Raw genomic sequence first — 16,849 nt, 5'->3', positions numbered from 1 at the left:
CCCCCTCCCTTGCCTCACTGAAGGTCCTAACTAACAGCGGGCCCAACAGGTCCATATATTTTTTATAGAACTCGACTGGGAAATTGTCCGGCCCCGGTGCCTTCCCCGCCTGCATGCTTCCTATCCCTTTGATCAGCTCCTCCAGTCTAATCGGGGCCCCCAGTCGCGCCACCAGTCCCGCTTCCACCTTTGGAAGCCTCAATTGGTCCAGGAAACGGCCCATCCCTCCCTCCTCCCGTGGGGGTTCGGATCGGTACAGTTCCTCGTAGAAGTCCCTGAAGACCCCATTGATGCCAACCCCACTCCGCACCACGCTCCCTCACCTGTCCTTAACTCCCCCGCTCTCCCTAGCTGCGTCCCGCTTCCGAAGCTGATGCGCCAGCATCCGGCTTGCCTTTTCCCCATACTCGTAGACCGCCCCTTGGTCCTTCCTCCACTGCACCTCCGCCTTCCTGGTGGTCACCAGGTCGAATTCGGCCTGGAGGCTGCGCCTCTTCCTCAACAATCCTTCCTCAGGTTCTTCCGCATACCTCCTGTCTACCCTCACCATTTCCCCCCACCAGCCTCTCCCTCTCCCCCCGCTCCTTGTGGGCCCTGATGGAGATCAGCTCTCCCCTCACCACCGCCTTCAGTGCCTCCCATACCATCCCCACTCGGACCTCCCCGTTGTCGTTGGTCTCCAAGTACCTCTCTATACTTCCTCGGACCCGCTCGCTCACCACCTCGTCCGCCAACAGCCCCACCTCCAAGCGCCACAGCGGGCGCTGGTCCCTCTCCTCCCCCATCTCCAAGTCCACCCAATGCGGGGCGTGGTCCGAAATGGCTATTGCCGAATACTCGGTATCCTCTACTCTCGCTATCAGCGCCCTACTCAAAATGAAAATGTCGATTCGAGAATAAGCCTTATGGACATGTGAGAAGAATGAAAATTACCTAGCCCCCGGCCTTGCAAATCTCCAAGGGTCCACCCCTCCCATTTGGTCCATAAATCCCCTCAACACTCTAGCCGCCGCCGGCTTCCTACCCGTCCTAGACCTGGAGCGATCCAGTGCAGGATCCAACACCGTGTTAAAGTCTCCCCCCATTATCAGGCCCCCCACTTCCAAGTCTGCGATCCGACCCAACATACGCCGCATAAAACCCGCATCGTCCCAGCTCGGAGCATACACATTGACCAGTACCACCCTCTCTCCCTGCAACTTACCACTTACCATTATGTACCTACCGCCATTATCTGCCACAATGCTCGACGCCTCGAATAACACCTTCTTTCCCACCAGGATCGCCACCCCTCGATTTTTGGCATCTAGCCCCGAGTGAAACACCTGACCTACCCACCCTTTCCTCAGTCTTAACTGGTCTGCCACCTTCAGGTGTGTCTCCTGGAGCATAACCACATCCGCCTTGAGTCCCTTCAGGTGCGCGAACACGCGGGCCCGCTTAACCGGCCCATTCAGTCCCCTTACATTCCAGGTTATCAGCCGGATCAGGGGGCTACCCACCCCCCTCCCCTGCCGACTAGCCACGTGTCCGCACCCCACACCTGGCCCGTTCCCCACAGCGGCATACCCCCGTCTCGTCCCACCCCACTCGCTCCAGCTCCTCCTTGATCTTAGCAGCAGCAACTCAATTCCCCCCCCCCGGCTAGGACCCATCCTAGCTGGTTTACTCCCCCCATTGCACTTCCGCAAGTCAGCTGACCCCGGCCACTCCCGCCTCCCCTTCGACTCCTCCCATTGTTTGGCACACCCTCCTCTCCCGCTCCCCATTCACAGGCTCTCCCCCTCCGTTCTAAGCGCGGGAAACAATCCTCGCTTCCTCGCCCCGCCGCCCCCCCCCCCCCCCCCCAGTCTTCGGCGCGGGAAAGAAAATCCCGCGCTCTCCACCTACCAGGCCCCGCCACCAACCAAAACAGTGCCCAACCCGCCCCATCCACCCTCCCCAACCCGAAAGAGAAAAACACAGAGAAAAAGAAACCCAAAACAATGCAAAGGCCCCCCCCCACCCCCGAACCCAAAATAGGCATAACATATCCACCGCAGTCCCCAATCGCCCATCCCGACCCTCAGTCTGTGTCCTGCTTCTCGGCCTGAACAAAGGCCCACGCCTCCTCCGGAGACTCAAAATAATGGTGCCGGTCCTTGTAGGTAACCCACAGTCGCGCCGGCTGCAACATGCCAAACTTCACCCCCTTCCTGTGCAGCACTGCCTTCACTCGATTGTACCCGGCCCTCATCTTCGCCACCTCCGCACTCCAGTCCTGATATATCTGAACCTCCGCGTTCTCCCACCTGCTGCTCCTCTCCTTCTTGGCCCACCTGAGCACACACTCCCGATCGACGAACCGATGGAACCGCACCAGCACCGCCCGCGGAGGCTCGTTAGCCTTGGGCATCCTCGCCAACACTCTATGGCTCCTTCCAGCTCCACGGGCCCCTGGAAGGACCCCGCTCCCATCAGCGAGTTCAACATGGTGACCACATAGGCCCCCACGTCCGGCCCCTCCAGCCCCTCTGGGAGGCCCAGAATCCACAGATTCTTCCGCCTCGACCGATTCTCCATCTCCTCGAACCGCTCCTGCCATTTCTTGTGGAGCGCCTCATGCGCCTCCATCTTTACTGCCAGGACTAAGATCTCGTCCTCATTGTCAGAGATCTTTTGTTGAGCCTCTCGGATCGCCACCCCCTGGGCCGTCGGTGTCTCCAGCAGCTTATCAATAGACGCCTTCATCGGCTCTAGCAGGTCCGTTTTAATCTCTCTGAGGCAGCGCTGGATACCCTCCTGTTGCTCCTCCGCCCACTGCCTCCACGCTGCCTGGTCTCCGCCCGTCGCCATTTTGTCCTTCTTCCCTCCCTTCTTCTGGTCCACCACCATGTTTTTTGTCACCCCGCTCCTAGTTAAAGCCATATACTGACGGGGAGCTATTATTAACTCCTTACCACACCGGGAAACTTCGAAAAAGTGCCCTTGGGGGCCCTGAAAAGAGCCCAAAAGTCTCGAGAGGGAATCCTTTTGGCAGTGTTCGCTTCACCAATCTGCCCCAAAATGTCTGTGGAAACTCCTGAAAAAGGTCTAAGAGTCCGTTCCAGACGGGAGCTGCCGAATGCGCGACCTACTCCTCCATGGCCGCCACCGGAAGCCTCGTCCCCACTTCTTCAGTGGCCTTGGTGAGATCTTTTCACAGTTGTTCCCTCTGCTGTTAGAATTCACTTTTGATAAAGGCCCTCAGGTCAGTTTGCAGCTTTAAGCTTGCCCTTCCCCCGCCTGCATGCTGGAAGAGGCCCTGTTTATCCTGTTGCAGCCAAATCTTTTACTGTTTCTGCCGGGTCTGGTAGCCAAAAGACATAACATTCCTGGGGGACACTGTCAGGGGAATGTTGCAGTCTTCTTGCCACACCGGGAAATGTCAAACAAATGCCGTGGGGGCCCTGTAAAAGAGCCCAAAAGTCCCTTACAAGCGGGAGCTACCAAATATGCGACCTAGCTCTGCATAGCCGCACCTGGACGTCCACTGCCCCATTAGTTGACTATCAATCAGCAAGGTAATGTAAAGTATCATCAATAGTGCTATCAAGTGACATTTACTCACCAATAAGCTGCTACCAGTTTGGGTTCTACCAAGACCACTTGGCCCCAGTCCTCATTACAGTCTTGATCAAGAACCCTAGCAAAATACAAGTCGATGGAAAGCAGGGAAGAAACCCTCCACTGGCTGGAGTCATACCTAGAACAAGGGATGATAATTATGGTTGTTGAAGACCAATCAATTCAGCCTAAATACATCGCTGAAGAAGTTCAAGATGGTGTCCTTGACCCAACCATCTTCAGCTGCTTCAACAATTATCTTACCTCCATTACGAGGTCAGACATCAGGATGTGGAGATGTTTCTACTTGTCAGAGAATCCAAAATTAAGGATCATAAATATATGATAGAGGGCATGAAGATGGCCAATAAATATCCACTAAAACGGGAGAAAAAGTTAGTGTTTATCAAGTATAAGTGAATTTTTAACAGCATGCTAGGTCTAACTGCTGCTAAATAACCAGTCTGAGAGTTTACTTTTACAAACTGGAGTCTCATTCCTACAGTTTTTAAATTATCCTTGGAGATTATTTTAAAAATAAAATGTTTTGCCTTTTCTTTCTGCCTTCTTTACCTCAGTCTCTTAATCCCATTGTTCCTTCCCTCGCTAAATCATTCTCGATGTGGCGATTTCGGCATTGGACTGGGGTGGGCACAGTAAGAGGTCTTACAACACCAGGTTAAAGTCCAACAGGTTTGTTTCAAATCACTCACCTGATGAAGGAGCTGTGCTCCGACAGCTAGTGATTCAAAACAAACCTGTTGGACTTTAACCTGGTGTTGTAAGACTTCTTACCAAATTATTCTCAGTGTCAGGTTTGGCATTGCATTAAATATTCTGTATTGCAGTCCTTGGTTTGGACTGTTGCCACAGGAAAGAATCTTCAACCCAGATGGTTAAGAATACAGACCACGAATTGCCCAGTTCACAACGGTCCCCTGTTGAGGATGCCACACTGTCCCCGCTATATTATAACTGCAAATTGCACTGCAAAAGCCCACGGAAAGTTCGCAGACTAATGAAAGACTCACCACTGACTGCAACATCCAGCCAATTATCAAAATTTGCAGATGGTACCAAATGGGAGGCATATAGCTAACAGTTCAGAAGAATGCTATATAATACAAGAAGACGTTAGAAAATTTAACTTCTGTGCAGTTGTGGTAAAAATCTTTAATTTGATAAACATAAGGTACACTTTAGTAAATAAAAAACTGAATGAAATAGAACAGCAAAGGGATTTAAGTACTGGTGAATAAATCATTAAGAGCAGCATCACAGGTTAGCAAAGGCTAGTTAACAAAGCACAAGGATTCATTTCTAGAGGTAAAACATTCAAAAGTATTGATGTTATCTGAAATTTAACAGGATCCTGGACAGGCTGCACTTTTGACTGCTCTACACAGTTCTGACCTCCATACCATAAAATAAAGGTAGAGAAGAATTTTACCGGCTGTCGCCGTTGGAATTGCAAGGCGAGGGGAGGTAAATTCTCCAAGTGACTTTCACAGTTCCTACCTACTCATCCCCAGAAATTCTATCAGGGAGGGGGGAGGCAGTGGCATGTGGCAGGCAAGTCAAAATGTGGCGCAGCCGCCCTCCTCCCAACTGAGGCCATTTAAGGGCTGCTTCTCACCCGACTATAATTTTGAGGCTGGTGTGAGGAAGTAAGGGACAGGTGGAGTAGCTTGGCAGATACGGCTGCTTGGACCTCAGGCAGGATGGGGGGTGTAAAACGCCTACATCACTCCCCTTTCTCGATCACCCCATCCCAAGATCTTCCCCCACCGTCTCTCCATTCCCTCCTCACCAGCCTTTCCAACATGACCCGCACTCTGTTTGTTGCAGCCTCCTCCTCATAATAATCTTTATAGTGTCACAAGTAGGCTTACATTAACACTGAAATGAAATTACTGTGAAAATCCCCTAGTCGCCACATTCCGGCACCTGTTCGGGCACACAGAGGGAGAATTCAGAATGTCCAATTCACCTAACAAGCTCGTCTTTCGGGTCTTGTGGGAGGAAACCGGAGCACCCGGAGGAAACCCACGCAGACATGGGGAGAACGTGCAGACTCGGCACAGACAGACAATGACCCAGGCCGGGTCATGGGACCGTCCCTCCAGTTTGCGCTGTGAGATCCCTAGGCTGACCTTTCTTTGGACTCCCAACATTTAGAATCTGGAGACTGGCTGCAAGTCCCAGCACTGGTCACCGTTGCTTGTGGAACTGCTGGGACTGCAGAACTGCTTGACAATCTGACACAGGACGTCCTCCCAAGTGAGGGACAGAACTTCCACGTACAGTGAAATAGTGCTCCATCAAGTGGCTGCAGAGCTGGCAAAACTGGCAGGGATGCATGTGGTAGAATGGGAAACCCCACCATCCTAAAAATCCTGCCCCTAGAAGTACTGGAGAAAATGCAAAGAGGATTTACAAAGGCGAGACTTTGGTATTGATTCACAGAGATTCCAGGCAGCTTTCAGGAACGAATTAAAAGATTTGAGCTTCTTTTTCTTTCCATCCTAGTTTTTCTTTCCATCCTAGTTGTTTATATTTATTTTTTCAGTATTATTATTTCTCTTTTCTTGTTCTTTTTCTGCACTTGTTGTTAGTTTAATATATTGTTTAAATAACGGTCAATGTACATTTTGTTACAACGTTGTAAAAATGGAAAATTATTTTTGATCGAAAAACTTTAATAAAATATATTTCACAAAAAAAAAAGATTTGAGCTTCTTTCTCGAAAAATGAAGATTTTGAGGTGAACTAATAGAGGTCTTCAAAATTATGAACAGGTTAGACAGGGTAGAAGTGGAGAGAATGCAGAAAAATCCAGAACTCAACAGTCATACATTCAATCTAGTTACTAATAAATCCAATAGAATTTAAGGAAAAATGTATTTAGTCAAAGTTGTTAGAATGTGTATCTCGCTACCATCGGAAGTGTTTGAGGGAATTGCTTTGATGCTTTCAAAAGGAAACCATCTACGTACAAGAGAAAAAGGGATAGATATTCTGAAAATATGTAATTGCAATGGGAGGTGGCACATGTGGAAGATGAACAACACAGACTAATTATTCTGAATGATCTGCTTCTGTGCTGTATATTCTATATAATAAACATCAAATATGACAGCAGCAAGAAATATTGTGATACGTTTTTTGAATTTCATAGCATTTAACAATTAGCGTTTCTCTTATTCAGAAGTTAGTCTCAAGACTCCTTTTGCATCCCATAGAATGCTGTTGTACGATATAAATCAATGACTAGCCATAGGTGCAGCTATTGCAACACCATTAGTCACGTGCACTAAATTTAGTTGAAAACTCCTCAACCACAATCCAAGTAAATGTACTGCATCTTTGTATTTATTTAAACATCTACCACAATTTAGTACAAAACTTTGTACCCTCTTTCAGCAAAGTTTGGAATTCTGGCATGGATTTAACAATCATTCCACATCTTTGTGGAACTTCTATGTGTTGTCCACCAGTTGCAAGCAGTATCTTGACTTTGACACACACAAGATACGCAATAACCACCTCTGTTCTCAATCCAAAATTTATTGGATGGTATTTGCCCTTTGCCATGATGTGCCCTGTTGGAATGGATATAATTGGGCTTGCTCTCTTCCGCTGGTCTCAAGCACTTGTTCCAGTTGACTGAGCTGACCACACTCACAGCTCCCCTCTCCATGCTGTATTTTTGGTGTTTCCGTGGTGAAGTCCGACAGTTCCATCCATGTTGAACTTCACTTTTAATAGATAACAGAAGTAGCATCCAAGGAAAGTAAACCATGTCCAGACGACAATCAAAAATTACCCATACACTTTTCTTTTTGTTTACTATTTTACTAAATTAAGAAAAATGTTAAAAGTATGTGAATAAGTATTGATATCACATGCCCTCGTGTCCATTACTCACTTTCTATTTGCCAACAGAATTGCAATTAGCCACATCGAAATTCCAAATTAGTCACATGTGGAAGGTAGCAAAGATATTGAAAAACAGTTATAGAACTGTGAGAAACTAAACAAAATTTGTTAAATAGTCAGTCTTTTTGATAAATTGGCCAATTATAAAAAGCACACAACAGAGCCATCTTCCGCCCAAGCCCAGCAAACCTGAAAATAGTCACAGTTAAAATCAATAAATGAGATTCATTGTGTTATGAATGCTGTTCCAAAGCAGTACATGATTACCTGAAACCGGCTGGAGATATTGTTAAATAGCTCTCATAAACATACACAAGCAACATGACAATTATGACATTGGTTACAGACAAAAAGTTATATTTAGCTAACTTCCATACAACCAGAACATAGAACCATCCTTTTGAGTTATCTCGTAAGACTGTTGAATTACATTGGACCAGCTTTTGCCGTACCTGTCATCTAACGACATCCACTGTGAGTTAAATTTGCCCTTGCACCCTTCAGCTCAAAAGGTTTTTGCCCACTAAGCTGCCCACAGTGCGAGCTGATAACAGCACAGCAAGAGAAATAGAGGATATGGCATTTGAGTAAACAAGATAAACAACAGGGTATCTCCTTGACCGATGAGACTTAAGGATTCCTACACTAAACCGTGGTTACACTTCACAAGTGTTTCATTGGCTGTAAAGCACTGAGGGGCAGCCAGACATTGTGAAAAGCACTTTAGAAATTCAAATATTTCTTTCTACTGAGATGTCAACAGTAGGAATGAAAAGAAGTTGACTTAAAGGGGACTGGTAATTCAATATAAAATTGGGTATAAGAAGAGAAATAAGGGAAATAAAGATTAAATAATAATAATAATACTTTATTAGTGTCACAAATGGGCTTATATTAACACTGCAATTAAGTTACTGTGGAAAACCTCTAGTTGCCACACTACGGCACCTGTTCAGGTACATTGAGGGAGAATTCAGAATGTCCAATTCACCTAATAAGCACATCTTTCAGGACTTTTAAGTGAAAAAGACAGGAAGTAAAAGCAAGAAAAAATTAAATTTAAAATCTAGCATTTTTCAATAATTTATTTATAAAATAATTTACAACCTGAAAATGTAATACCAGACTTATCATAAGTCAGTTCAGTTCCAGAGAGGTTGTTTGGCCATCATTAATACATACCACGTTAAAATTGAACATCAGGGCAGCACAGTGGCACAGTGGGTTAGCCCTGTTGCCTCACGGCGCCGAGGTCCCAGGTTCAATCCCGGGTCTGGGTCACTGTCCGTGTGGAGTTTGCACATTCTCCCGTTTGTGTGGGTTTCACCCCCACAACCCAAAGATGTGCAAGGTAGGTGGATTGAACAAGCTAAATTGCCCCTTAATTGGAAAAAAAAATGAATTGGGGGAAAAAAAAATTGAACGTCAGCAGTAAGGGGGAGTGGGGGGGGAGAAAATAGGAGGCATGGCAGTGTTAGATAAGGACAGGGAACTCAGTATACGGGTAATTAGGGAATAGGGCATGGGCAGTAGGGGACATTGTTTTTTAGGTTTTTTGCGTGCGCCGGCCCACGCAGGTTTTTTCTTTTAAGAAATGTTAATGTGTTAAACTGTGAAAATTACAAATGCTTCAATAACATATTTTCTAAAAAAAACTTACCACATTGTTAAAGGTATAATTATGCTTGTAATTAATGACTAGCCTTAAAAATTTGCAGTGGGTCTAGTTTGCATCTACCATGTAAATACAGCAGCTTTACAATATGTACTACATTTCATTGGTGAGGCCTGTCAAAAAAATGCTGATTTTTACAAAACTAATGGTGTAACGGCATGATGAGTACAGCAACCCATTTTAACAGCAAAATCTAGCCCATCAATTTCTTGAGAAAATGTTATTTTATCTTCATTTGGACCTTGTTATATCTTTATTTTGTAAACAATATCAGGAGGATTAGTGTTGTGTGGAAAGGTAAATGGGAGTTGGGGAAAATACGTCATTTTGATTTTGTGTGATATAGTGTCAGCAACCCATTTAATACCTCTCTGATTTTTATTTCCATTGACTTCATAGAGTCGTCTTGTAATCTATTGAGTGTCAGAAAAACTTTATTTTCAATTCTTTAATGTTGGAGAAAGGAGAAACTCTCAACCACTCCCTACAAACATCAAAAAACTGTCAGGAGGGCAGTAGCAATAGCTATACACCCAAGTACATGAACTCAGAATTGCTTTGTGCTTGGCATAATTTCAACTAGCATCAAATCTCTTACAAGGACTCCTACATTAGGCTCCTATTTATTGACTACAGCTCCACCTTCAACACCATAATCCCAGCCAAGCTCATATCAAAGCTCCAAAACCTAGGACTTGGCTCCCCACTCTGCAACTGGATCCTCGATTTTCTGACCAACAGACCACAATCAGTAAGAATGAACAACAACACCTCCTCCACAATAGTCCTCAACACCGGCACCCCGCAAGGCTGCGTACTTAGCCCCCTACTCTACTCCCTGTACACGCACGACTGCGTGGCAAAACTTGGTTCCAACTCCATCTACGAGTTTGCTGACGATACGACCATAGTGGGCCGGATCTCGAATAACGACGAGTCCGAATACAGGAGGGAGATAGAGAATCTAGTGGAGTGGTGTAGTGACAACAATCTCTCCCTCAATGCCAGCAAAACTAAAAAGCTGGTAATTGACTTCAGGAAGCAAAGTACTGTACACACCCCTGTCAGCATCAACGGAGCCGAGGTGGAGATGGTTAGCAGTTTCAAATTCCTAGGGGTGCACATCTCCAAAAATCTGTCCTGGTCCACCCACGTCGACGCTACCACTAAGAAAACACAACAGCGCCTATACTTCCTCAGGAAACTAAGGAAATTCGGCATGTCCACATTGATTCTTACCAACTTTTACAGATGCACCATAGAAAGCATCCTATCGGGCTGCATCACAGCCTGGTATGGCAACTGCTCGGCCCAGGACCGCAAGAAACTTCAGAGAGTCATGAACACCGCCCAGTCCATAACACAAATCTGCCTCCCATCCATTGACTCCATCTGCACCTCCCGCTGCTTGGGGAAAGCGGGCAGTATAATCAAAGATCCCTCCCACCCGGCTTACTCACTCTTCCAACTTCTTCCATCGGGCAGGAGATACAGAAGTCTGAGAACACGCACGAACAGACTCAAAAACAGCTTCTTTCCCACTGTCACCAGACTCCTAAATGACCCTCTTATGGACTGACTTCATTAACACTACACCCTGTATGCTTCATCCGATGCCAGTGCTTATGTAGTTACATTGTATATGTTGTGTGGCCCTATTATGTATTTTCTTTTATTCCCTTTTCTTCCCATGTACTTAATGATCTGTTGAGCTGCTCGCAGAAAAATACTTTTCACTGTACCTCGGTACACGTGACAATAAACAAATCCAATCCAATTCAATCCAAATCAGAGATACTGCTGCAGGGTAGCACATTCCCTCAGAGAGTCAATGTGTTTCATTCTAAGGCTGAGAATAGTATTTTCACCTTCTATATCCCATTAAGGCCCGATAAGAGTGTGATGTCACAGACTTTATTTTAAATTATGATCAAAGTAAAACTTTCTAGAAACATTTGTTATATCTGATCAACTATAGAACAAGGAATACCAACATTACAGTCTGAGATTAGATGGCTAACGCTTTGTTTTCGACCCAATCATCTCATGCCCATTGTTGAGTGATTGTCCTGATAGGGATTTAGTATCCTACTTCATTTATCTTACTAATACAAAGATACACAGAATATGTAAATTTATGTCTAGACAAAGCAAACGCCGGAGGAAAAAACAACTTCAATAATATTCCCCACACATAGACAGGCTGGCAGATCAAAAGATGATACCAATCAGGGAGGGAAAAAGGGGAAAAGTACTCGTAGGGGCAAAGGCACAATTAAAGAGAAGAACCTTAAAACAGATTTTAGTTGTAATGATGGAGAGATTCAGGCGGAAGCACTGGGCAGGAACATAATAGTAGAAAATAATTCATGCTCACTAAGTTCTTGGATCTTGCATTTGTTTATTGTCACGTGTACCCGAGGTACAGTGAAAAGTAAGTTACTGTGAACTGAGTGCAGGGAATAATTCCTGCAAGTGAATGGCCCAAGACCAGATCAAACTGGGCCTTATTTTAATAAGTCCAAAGAGATGTGGACACCAACCACACATTCCTGGGCAGCTCTCCAGTAGAGCAGCAAATGTCAGGCCTCTGTGATGTTGAAAATAGCCCTCAGATGGGTTCTAAGGGGTCAGAGAGACAGTTGGAAAGGGGCTCTTCCTGAATCCACATTAAAGTTGGTTATAAAAATTTACTTTAAAAAAACCCTTACCTGGTCTTTAGCGACCTCTAAAGTATCTTAAAGGTCCACCGACTAGGCCTCTGTGGATCCACGCTTCTACAATGCAAGGTCTGCCTAGTTTTCGACCAATTTTGAAAAGGGGTTCTGAATGGGTGTTAGGAATCAGATGCACATATTCAAGGAGCCTAATAGCTGTTTTGAACTGAGGCTAAGGACATCTCTAGATTACCAGCACCAGTTTATCAAGGGGAACATGTTTCTGATGCTGTTCTGAAGGTTGGACCTCTCTGCGCCATTTTCTGCCCATATAAAGGGCACAACAGGTTAAATTTCAACTTCATAGGAGCAGCCCTCTGCATAGAGTCGTGAATAAAATGTAGATATAGGAGTGTATACTGGAGGAAACTACTAGAAATAGAATGGGACAAGGTAAATTTGCCCAGGTATGGAGCTAACAAAACAGAGATGACTGATTGTGAACCTTTTGCAGATGAGGACATGGCATTTTGGTCTTCCCTGATAAATACTTCCTGCTATTCCATATTCAAAGAAAAATGTAGATATGTGTGTTCAAATATTATGAGGGAAAGATCTTTGTTGATGCCCACAGAAATGTAAAAAAAACAGTTCCTTTAACTAATCATGGCAGGAAGAGTTTTAGCAGCTCTTTACTTAACTGATAAACCCTTAGAATTGTTAAGCTAAACAATACAGCAGCATAAATTATTAGTCGAGAGAAACAAGAAAAAAGCTAGAACTCATCATCTCCAGACGGTGTCTATGCAATTGTTTTTTTATCAGTGTTCAACAGAAAAATGCTACTGTTGTCTTCACAGAATGTGTGCCATGGTTTAATTCCTGTTTCTTGTTCTACCTTCTGTCACTGCGCCTGTCTCTTTCAATACTGCTGAATGTTTGAAAATCACAGTTATTTCTGTCTACTCTTAAACAAATTACTCTTTTCTACCAAAATGAGGCAATCATAACTTATAAAGACAGCCCATTAACAAACACTAAGTCAATATGCAATTAACTATTAACATGAGTTTTGTAAATGTATTACTTTATAAAGCCAATAGGTTTGACTGTGTTTCATCAAGGAAAACCTTTTTGAGAATGTATTTATTTTTAAACAGACCTGTTCTACAATATACCAGTGATTTATCACTTTGTTCTACAAAAAGACTTGGTACCAAAATATTCATTTTAGTTTTTGATTTTAAAATGTGTGCGCAACCCCAAACAAAGCCTGATTGAGTAAAACATAATTTAGATTGACATGTTAGCAGTTTTGTTTATGATAGATATTCCATTATACTGTAGATTAGGAGATGGAGAGCTAAATACAGCATGGGATTCAGTCAAGTCTTCCAATCAGCTCAAAGTTCCAGTCTAGTATCAAACATGTTGGCATTCACATTACAGCTATCAGTCAGCAGGACAAAAGAAAACAGAACCCCCAGGGTCTGTTTAAGAACCTACATTATATTGCTTCTGGTCTGCTCGGAATGTGACCTTACCATTCATTGATTCTCTTTTGTCAATCAGATCACTTCTATATAATAATCAGCCTACTGATTCCTGATACAGAGTTATGCGGTGAAAAAGTAACGATTTTGTTTTCCAATTTACAAACAAAACCTGAACATAAAAGTCATCCCTAAAACATCAAACAAACAACCTTAATTACCATCTCACAAACAGTGGGGCAAAATTGTTTGCCTATAATAATGTGGACGTGGTGAAACCAGTATTGTAGGCTTCTAGCTACAGAGAATATCCCAGCAAATTGTATGCCAGAATAGGTAACCCAGGATAAAATAAAAAGTTCAGTTCTCAACTCGTGCTTCCATTCTCTTTTCTCAGGTTAAAATCTGCTATAATGATTCAGCTTGTCAAACAATTTGCACAATAACACAAAACATCTGCTCATAAACCCTTCACAATATTCCTCAATACGAATATTCACAGCCACGCTGAAAACAAACTCATCGAGGACAAGTGCGTAAAAACATGGGACAAAAAACATTAGTCACATTTCCTCGGCAAGGCAAACACTTCCAGATTTATTAGCCACAGTAAAATTTTATCTGATCTTTCAACAGACTCAAGAGCCCTCACTGATCTTAGATTCTGTCTGGATCACAGACCCTCAGTGCTGACTGACAATAAGCCTAAGAAAACAGAATCAAAGCTGAAGAGCCCTTCTCAACATAAACAAGTATCATCAAAAGGGTTTCCCAATCAGCTGCAAATATACTATGAAGTATATGTATTCTAAATTTTAGAATATGGGTCAAAGATAATGCACATATATGTTTTTAAGACAAGTTTTCCCTTGCGAATTGAAGTTTGTAAAATATATCCCAAAACTGTACAGAAAGCTTGTGCCCGAAAGAGATAATTTGTTCAAAAAATTCCTTTAAAACCTTGACACTGAGATATGGCTCTGAAGTATTAGCATGACAAAATATAAGGATTGTAGAATTGCAGCCCAAATTAAATGAGTATTACGATCCGTCGAAATATCGCACCTTCAGCAACTATTTTCATTTGCCAACAAATCGAAGTTGAAACTAGATCGCACGAATAGTTCTAGAATCGCCCGATCTGTGCAATGTTTTTTCCCCCACAACTATCTGATAATTCCTTCCCAGGCACTGATAGTAAATAAACCCTCTGGAACGAAAACCCAACGCACGAACCCCAAATAACTCGCACCTAAAAACAGTGCTCCCCTTTGATCGGGTCGTGTCGCTGTGTGCTGAACGTATTTCTATAGTATTCGCTATCCTACGGCAATTACTCGAGAAACATGCTAACACTATGCCAACATTACAACGATCGGTCCATGTATGTCCATGGCTCTGCTCGATTTCCTCAATGATCAAATCCGCTGACTCTGATAAAGGGGAAGATTTGTGCTTTTTCTCCGGTGAAAGTGTGCATCTTTCTTTCGAGTGAAATAAATAACAAAAATAGAAAACCAAGCTAATGATGCCAGAATTACTGCCACTTTGAGCATGGGATTTGTCAAAATAAACCATCCTGCTGTTCGGGAGCTTACTAAACCGGACCCGGGTTATTTTGTCGCATTCAGAAAACGGAGAAATGCTTCAATCTATTTATTTTTGTTCCAATGTTTCGAACGTCCAATATTCACAGCTGCAGCATTCCTCCCTCCATCCCGGAGAGAGTTTGCGTCTCTCGATTGCAAAAAAAACTTGCAGCGTTTGCAGACTGGCCGGCTGGCTAGCTGCTGCATTGAGTGTCCACCAATCTTAAACACTGCAGGATGCACATGCATTTCAAATCGCGCGTTTTAAAAGCATTTCTGCCACAGGGTTGTCGATATTCAGATGACTACAATTCAGGTCAAGACATGCAATCCAGTTGCTGCACTTGCACGGTCTGCCATCCCAGCAGAAGGTGGACAGCAACCCTGTACACTACTGTATTCACACTGTAACACAAATCGTCATCGTGAACCTTTTATTTTCCAAAAACTAGAATCAGCAGTAATGACACTTCTCTGGGGTATTTGTTTATCAGTTCACAAAGAGCGAGAGACCTCCCCGTGGCAGCTTTGTCATCTTGGGAAGAAAAACAACATTGCACTTTCTCACCCTGCTTTTTTTTTTAAAAACTAACTTTTAAGAGCGCCGATTGGGAGCCTCTTCCCACTTACCATTGGAGCGCCTGACAATATTTTCCAAAAAAGTGTTCTGAGGGGCAACAAGTCCTTTCCTTCCCCCCGCCATGCTCTCTCCTCGGTGGGTCTGACGGTAGTGCTGCAGTGATGGGGAGAGCGGGACACAGGCTGCAGCTCTCGATCTTCCCTGCTCATGGTAACGGCGCAGACAATGCGTGCAGCTCCGAGCTCAGCCGTAACCTCCCCTCCTCGTTCCGCGGCTCTCACCGCCCACCTCTCTCACACACGCACGCGCGCCGCGGGGACGCGCGTCGGCGGCGTGCGCCAGGTCCGAGGCGGGAGCGAGCCTGGGAGCGCGCGGCCCCTCCACTCTTCTCGCCCCAGCAGAGGCGGCACTGCAGGAGTGGATTGATCCGGAACACAAGACTTCCCTTCACCCCCCCCCCCCCCCCCAAATCCATCATCCCCTCCCGCGCATGTGCATACATCCACCCGAGAACCACTTCGGGCATCTTCAGCGTCTCCAAGTGTGTCCAGTTTCCCTCCCTCCAAAATGGAACCGTCTTTCTAAAATGATTGTAGACTTGGCAATTACATTTCATCAAAGCTGCCTGTTTTCTCCCTTACAAATACATCCAAACAAGTGCCGTGGAGAAGGGTAACCTGCTGCATCTCCTAAAAGATCAAGAGCTCCAAAGCGTGTAGACAGTATTCTGAGAATGTTCCTCATGGACAGAAAAGTGGGCCAGGGTTGACAAGGTAGATTCCAGAGTGATACTCTGGAGTTTTCTTCAGTTATCTCCTGGGGGTGGGGTACATTCCGTAATTGGCCAACTGTACACAGTACATTGGAAAGAAGGGTTTTGATGGACAAATGCACGTTTTCGAATTCATACTTCTCTGTAACTTGCATTTAATGCGCACAGCGCCCTCAGTCAATATTATTAGTATGTGCTTAGCTATGAGGTGACCAACCTTGGGGTGTCTGCCAGTGGCACACTTATTAAAATCCAAATCTAGGGATACAACTCAATACGAGAATGAATGGCCAGTTGCAGTGCAATTTGCATACACTAAACTCTGCGTGGTGACAGAGAACGAGCATAGTCCAAGTGCATACCCCGACTCCAACCACCTGCATCAGCATCATGATGGCCGTATTTAACAAGAATGTACATTAACTCTAGAACAGCGACTAATAAATGTGTATTAACAGCTCACACTAATGGACAACGAGTGTAGTCCATTCCTCTTAATGCAGGTAGGGTAATATTTACCTTCCCCTTCTATTTTTAGGCTGTTCACTTTATTGAATGT

General features: G+C 44.6%; 1 protein-coding gene across 1 annotated transcript in view; it reads right to left on the bottom strand.

The window, feature by feature from the left end:
- kcnh1a (potassium voltage-gated channel, subfamily H (eag-related), member 1a) overlaps positions 1-15,816 on the bottom strand; it is a 520,535-nt gene extending 504,719 nt beyond the window's left edge. The window contains exon 1 of the mRNA XM_072509739.1: positions 15,569-15,816. Coding sequence (XP_072365840.1) covers positions 15,569-15,641 — 73 coding nt within the window. The 5' untranslated portion in view covers positions 15,642-15,816. The remainder of the gene's footprint in view (positions 1-15,568) is intronic.
- Positions 15,817-16,849: the final 1,033 nt, after the last annotated feature.

The sequence above is a fragment of the Scyliorhinus torazame genome, chromosome 1 (genome assembly GCF_047496885.1).
Source record: "Scyliorhinus torazame isolate Kashiwa2021f chromosome 1, sScyTor2.1, whole genome shotgun sequence".
Classification (NCBI taxonomy): Eukaryota; Metazoa; Chordata; class Chondrichthyes; order Carcharhiniformes; family Scyliorhinidae; genus Scyliorhinus; species Scyliorhinus torazame.
The sequence above is the reverse complement of the archived record's forward strand: the minus strand, read 5'-3'. Positions and strand labels throughout refer to the sequence as shown.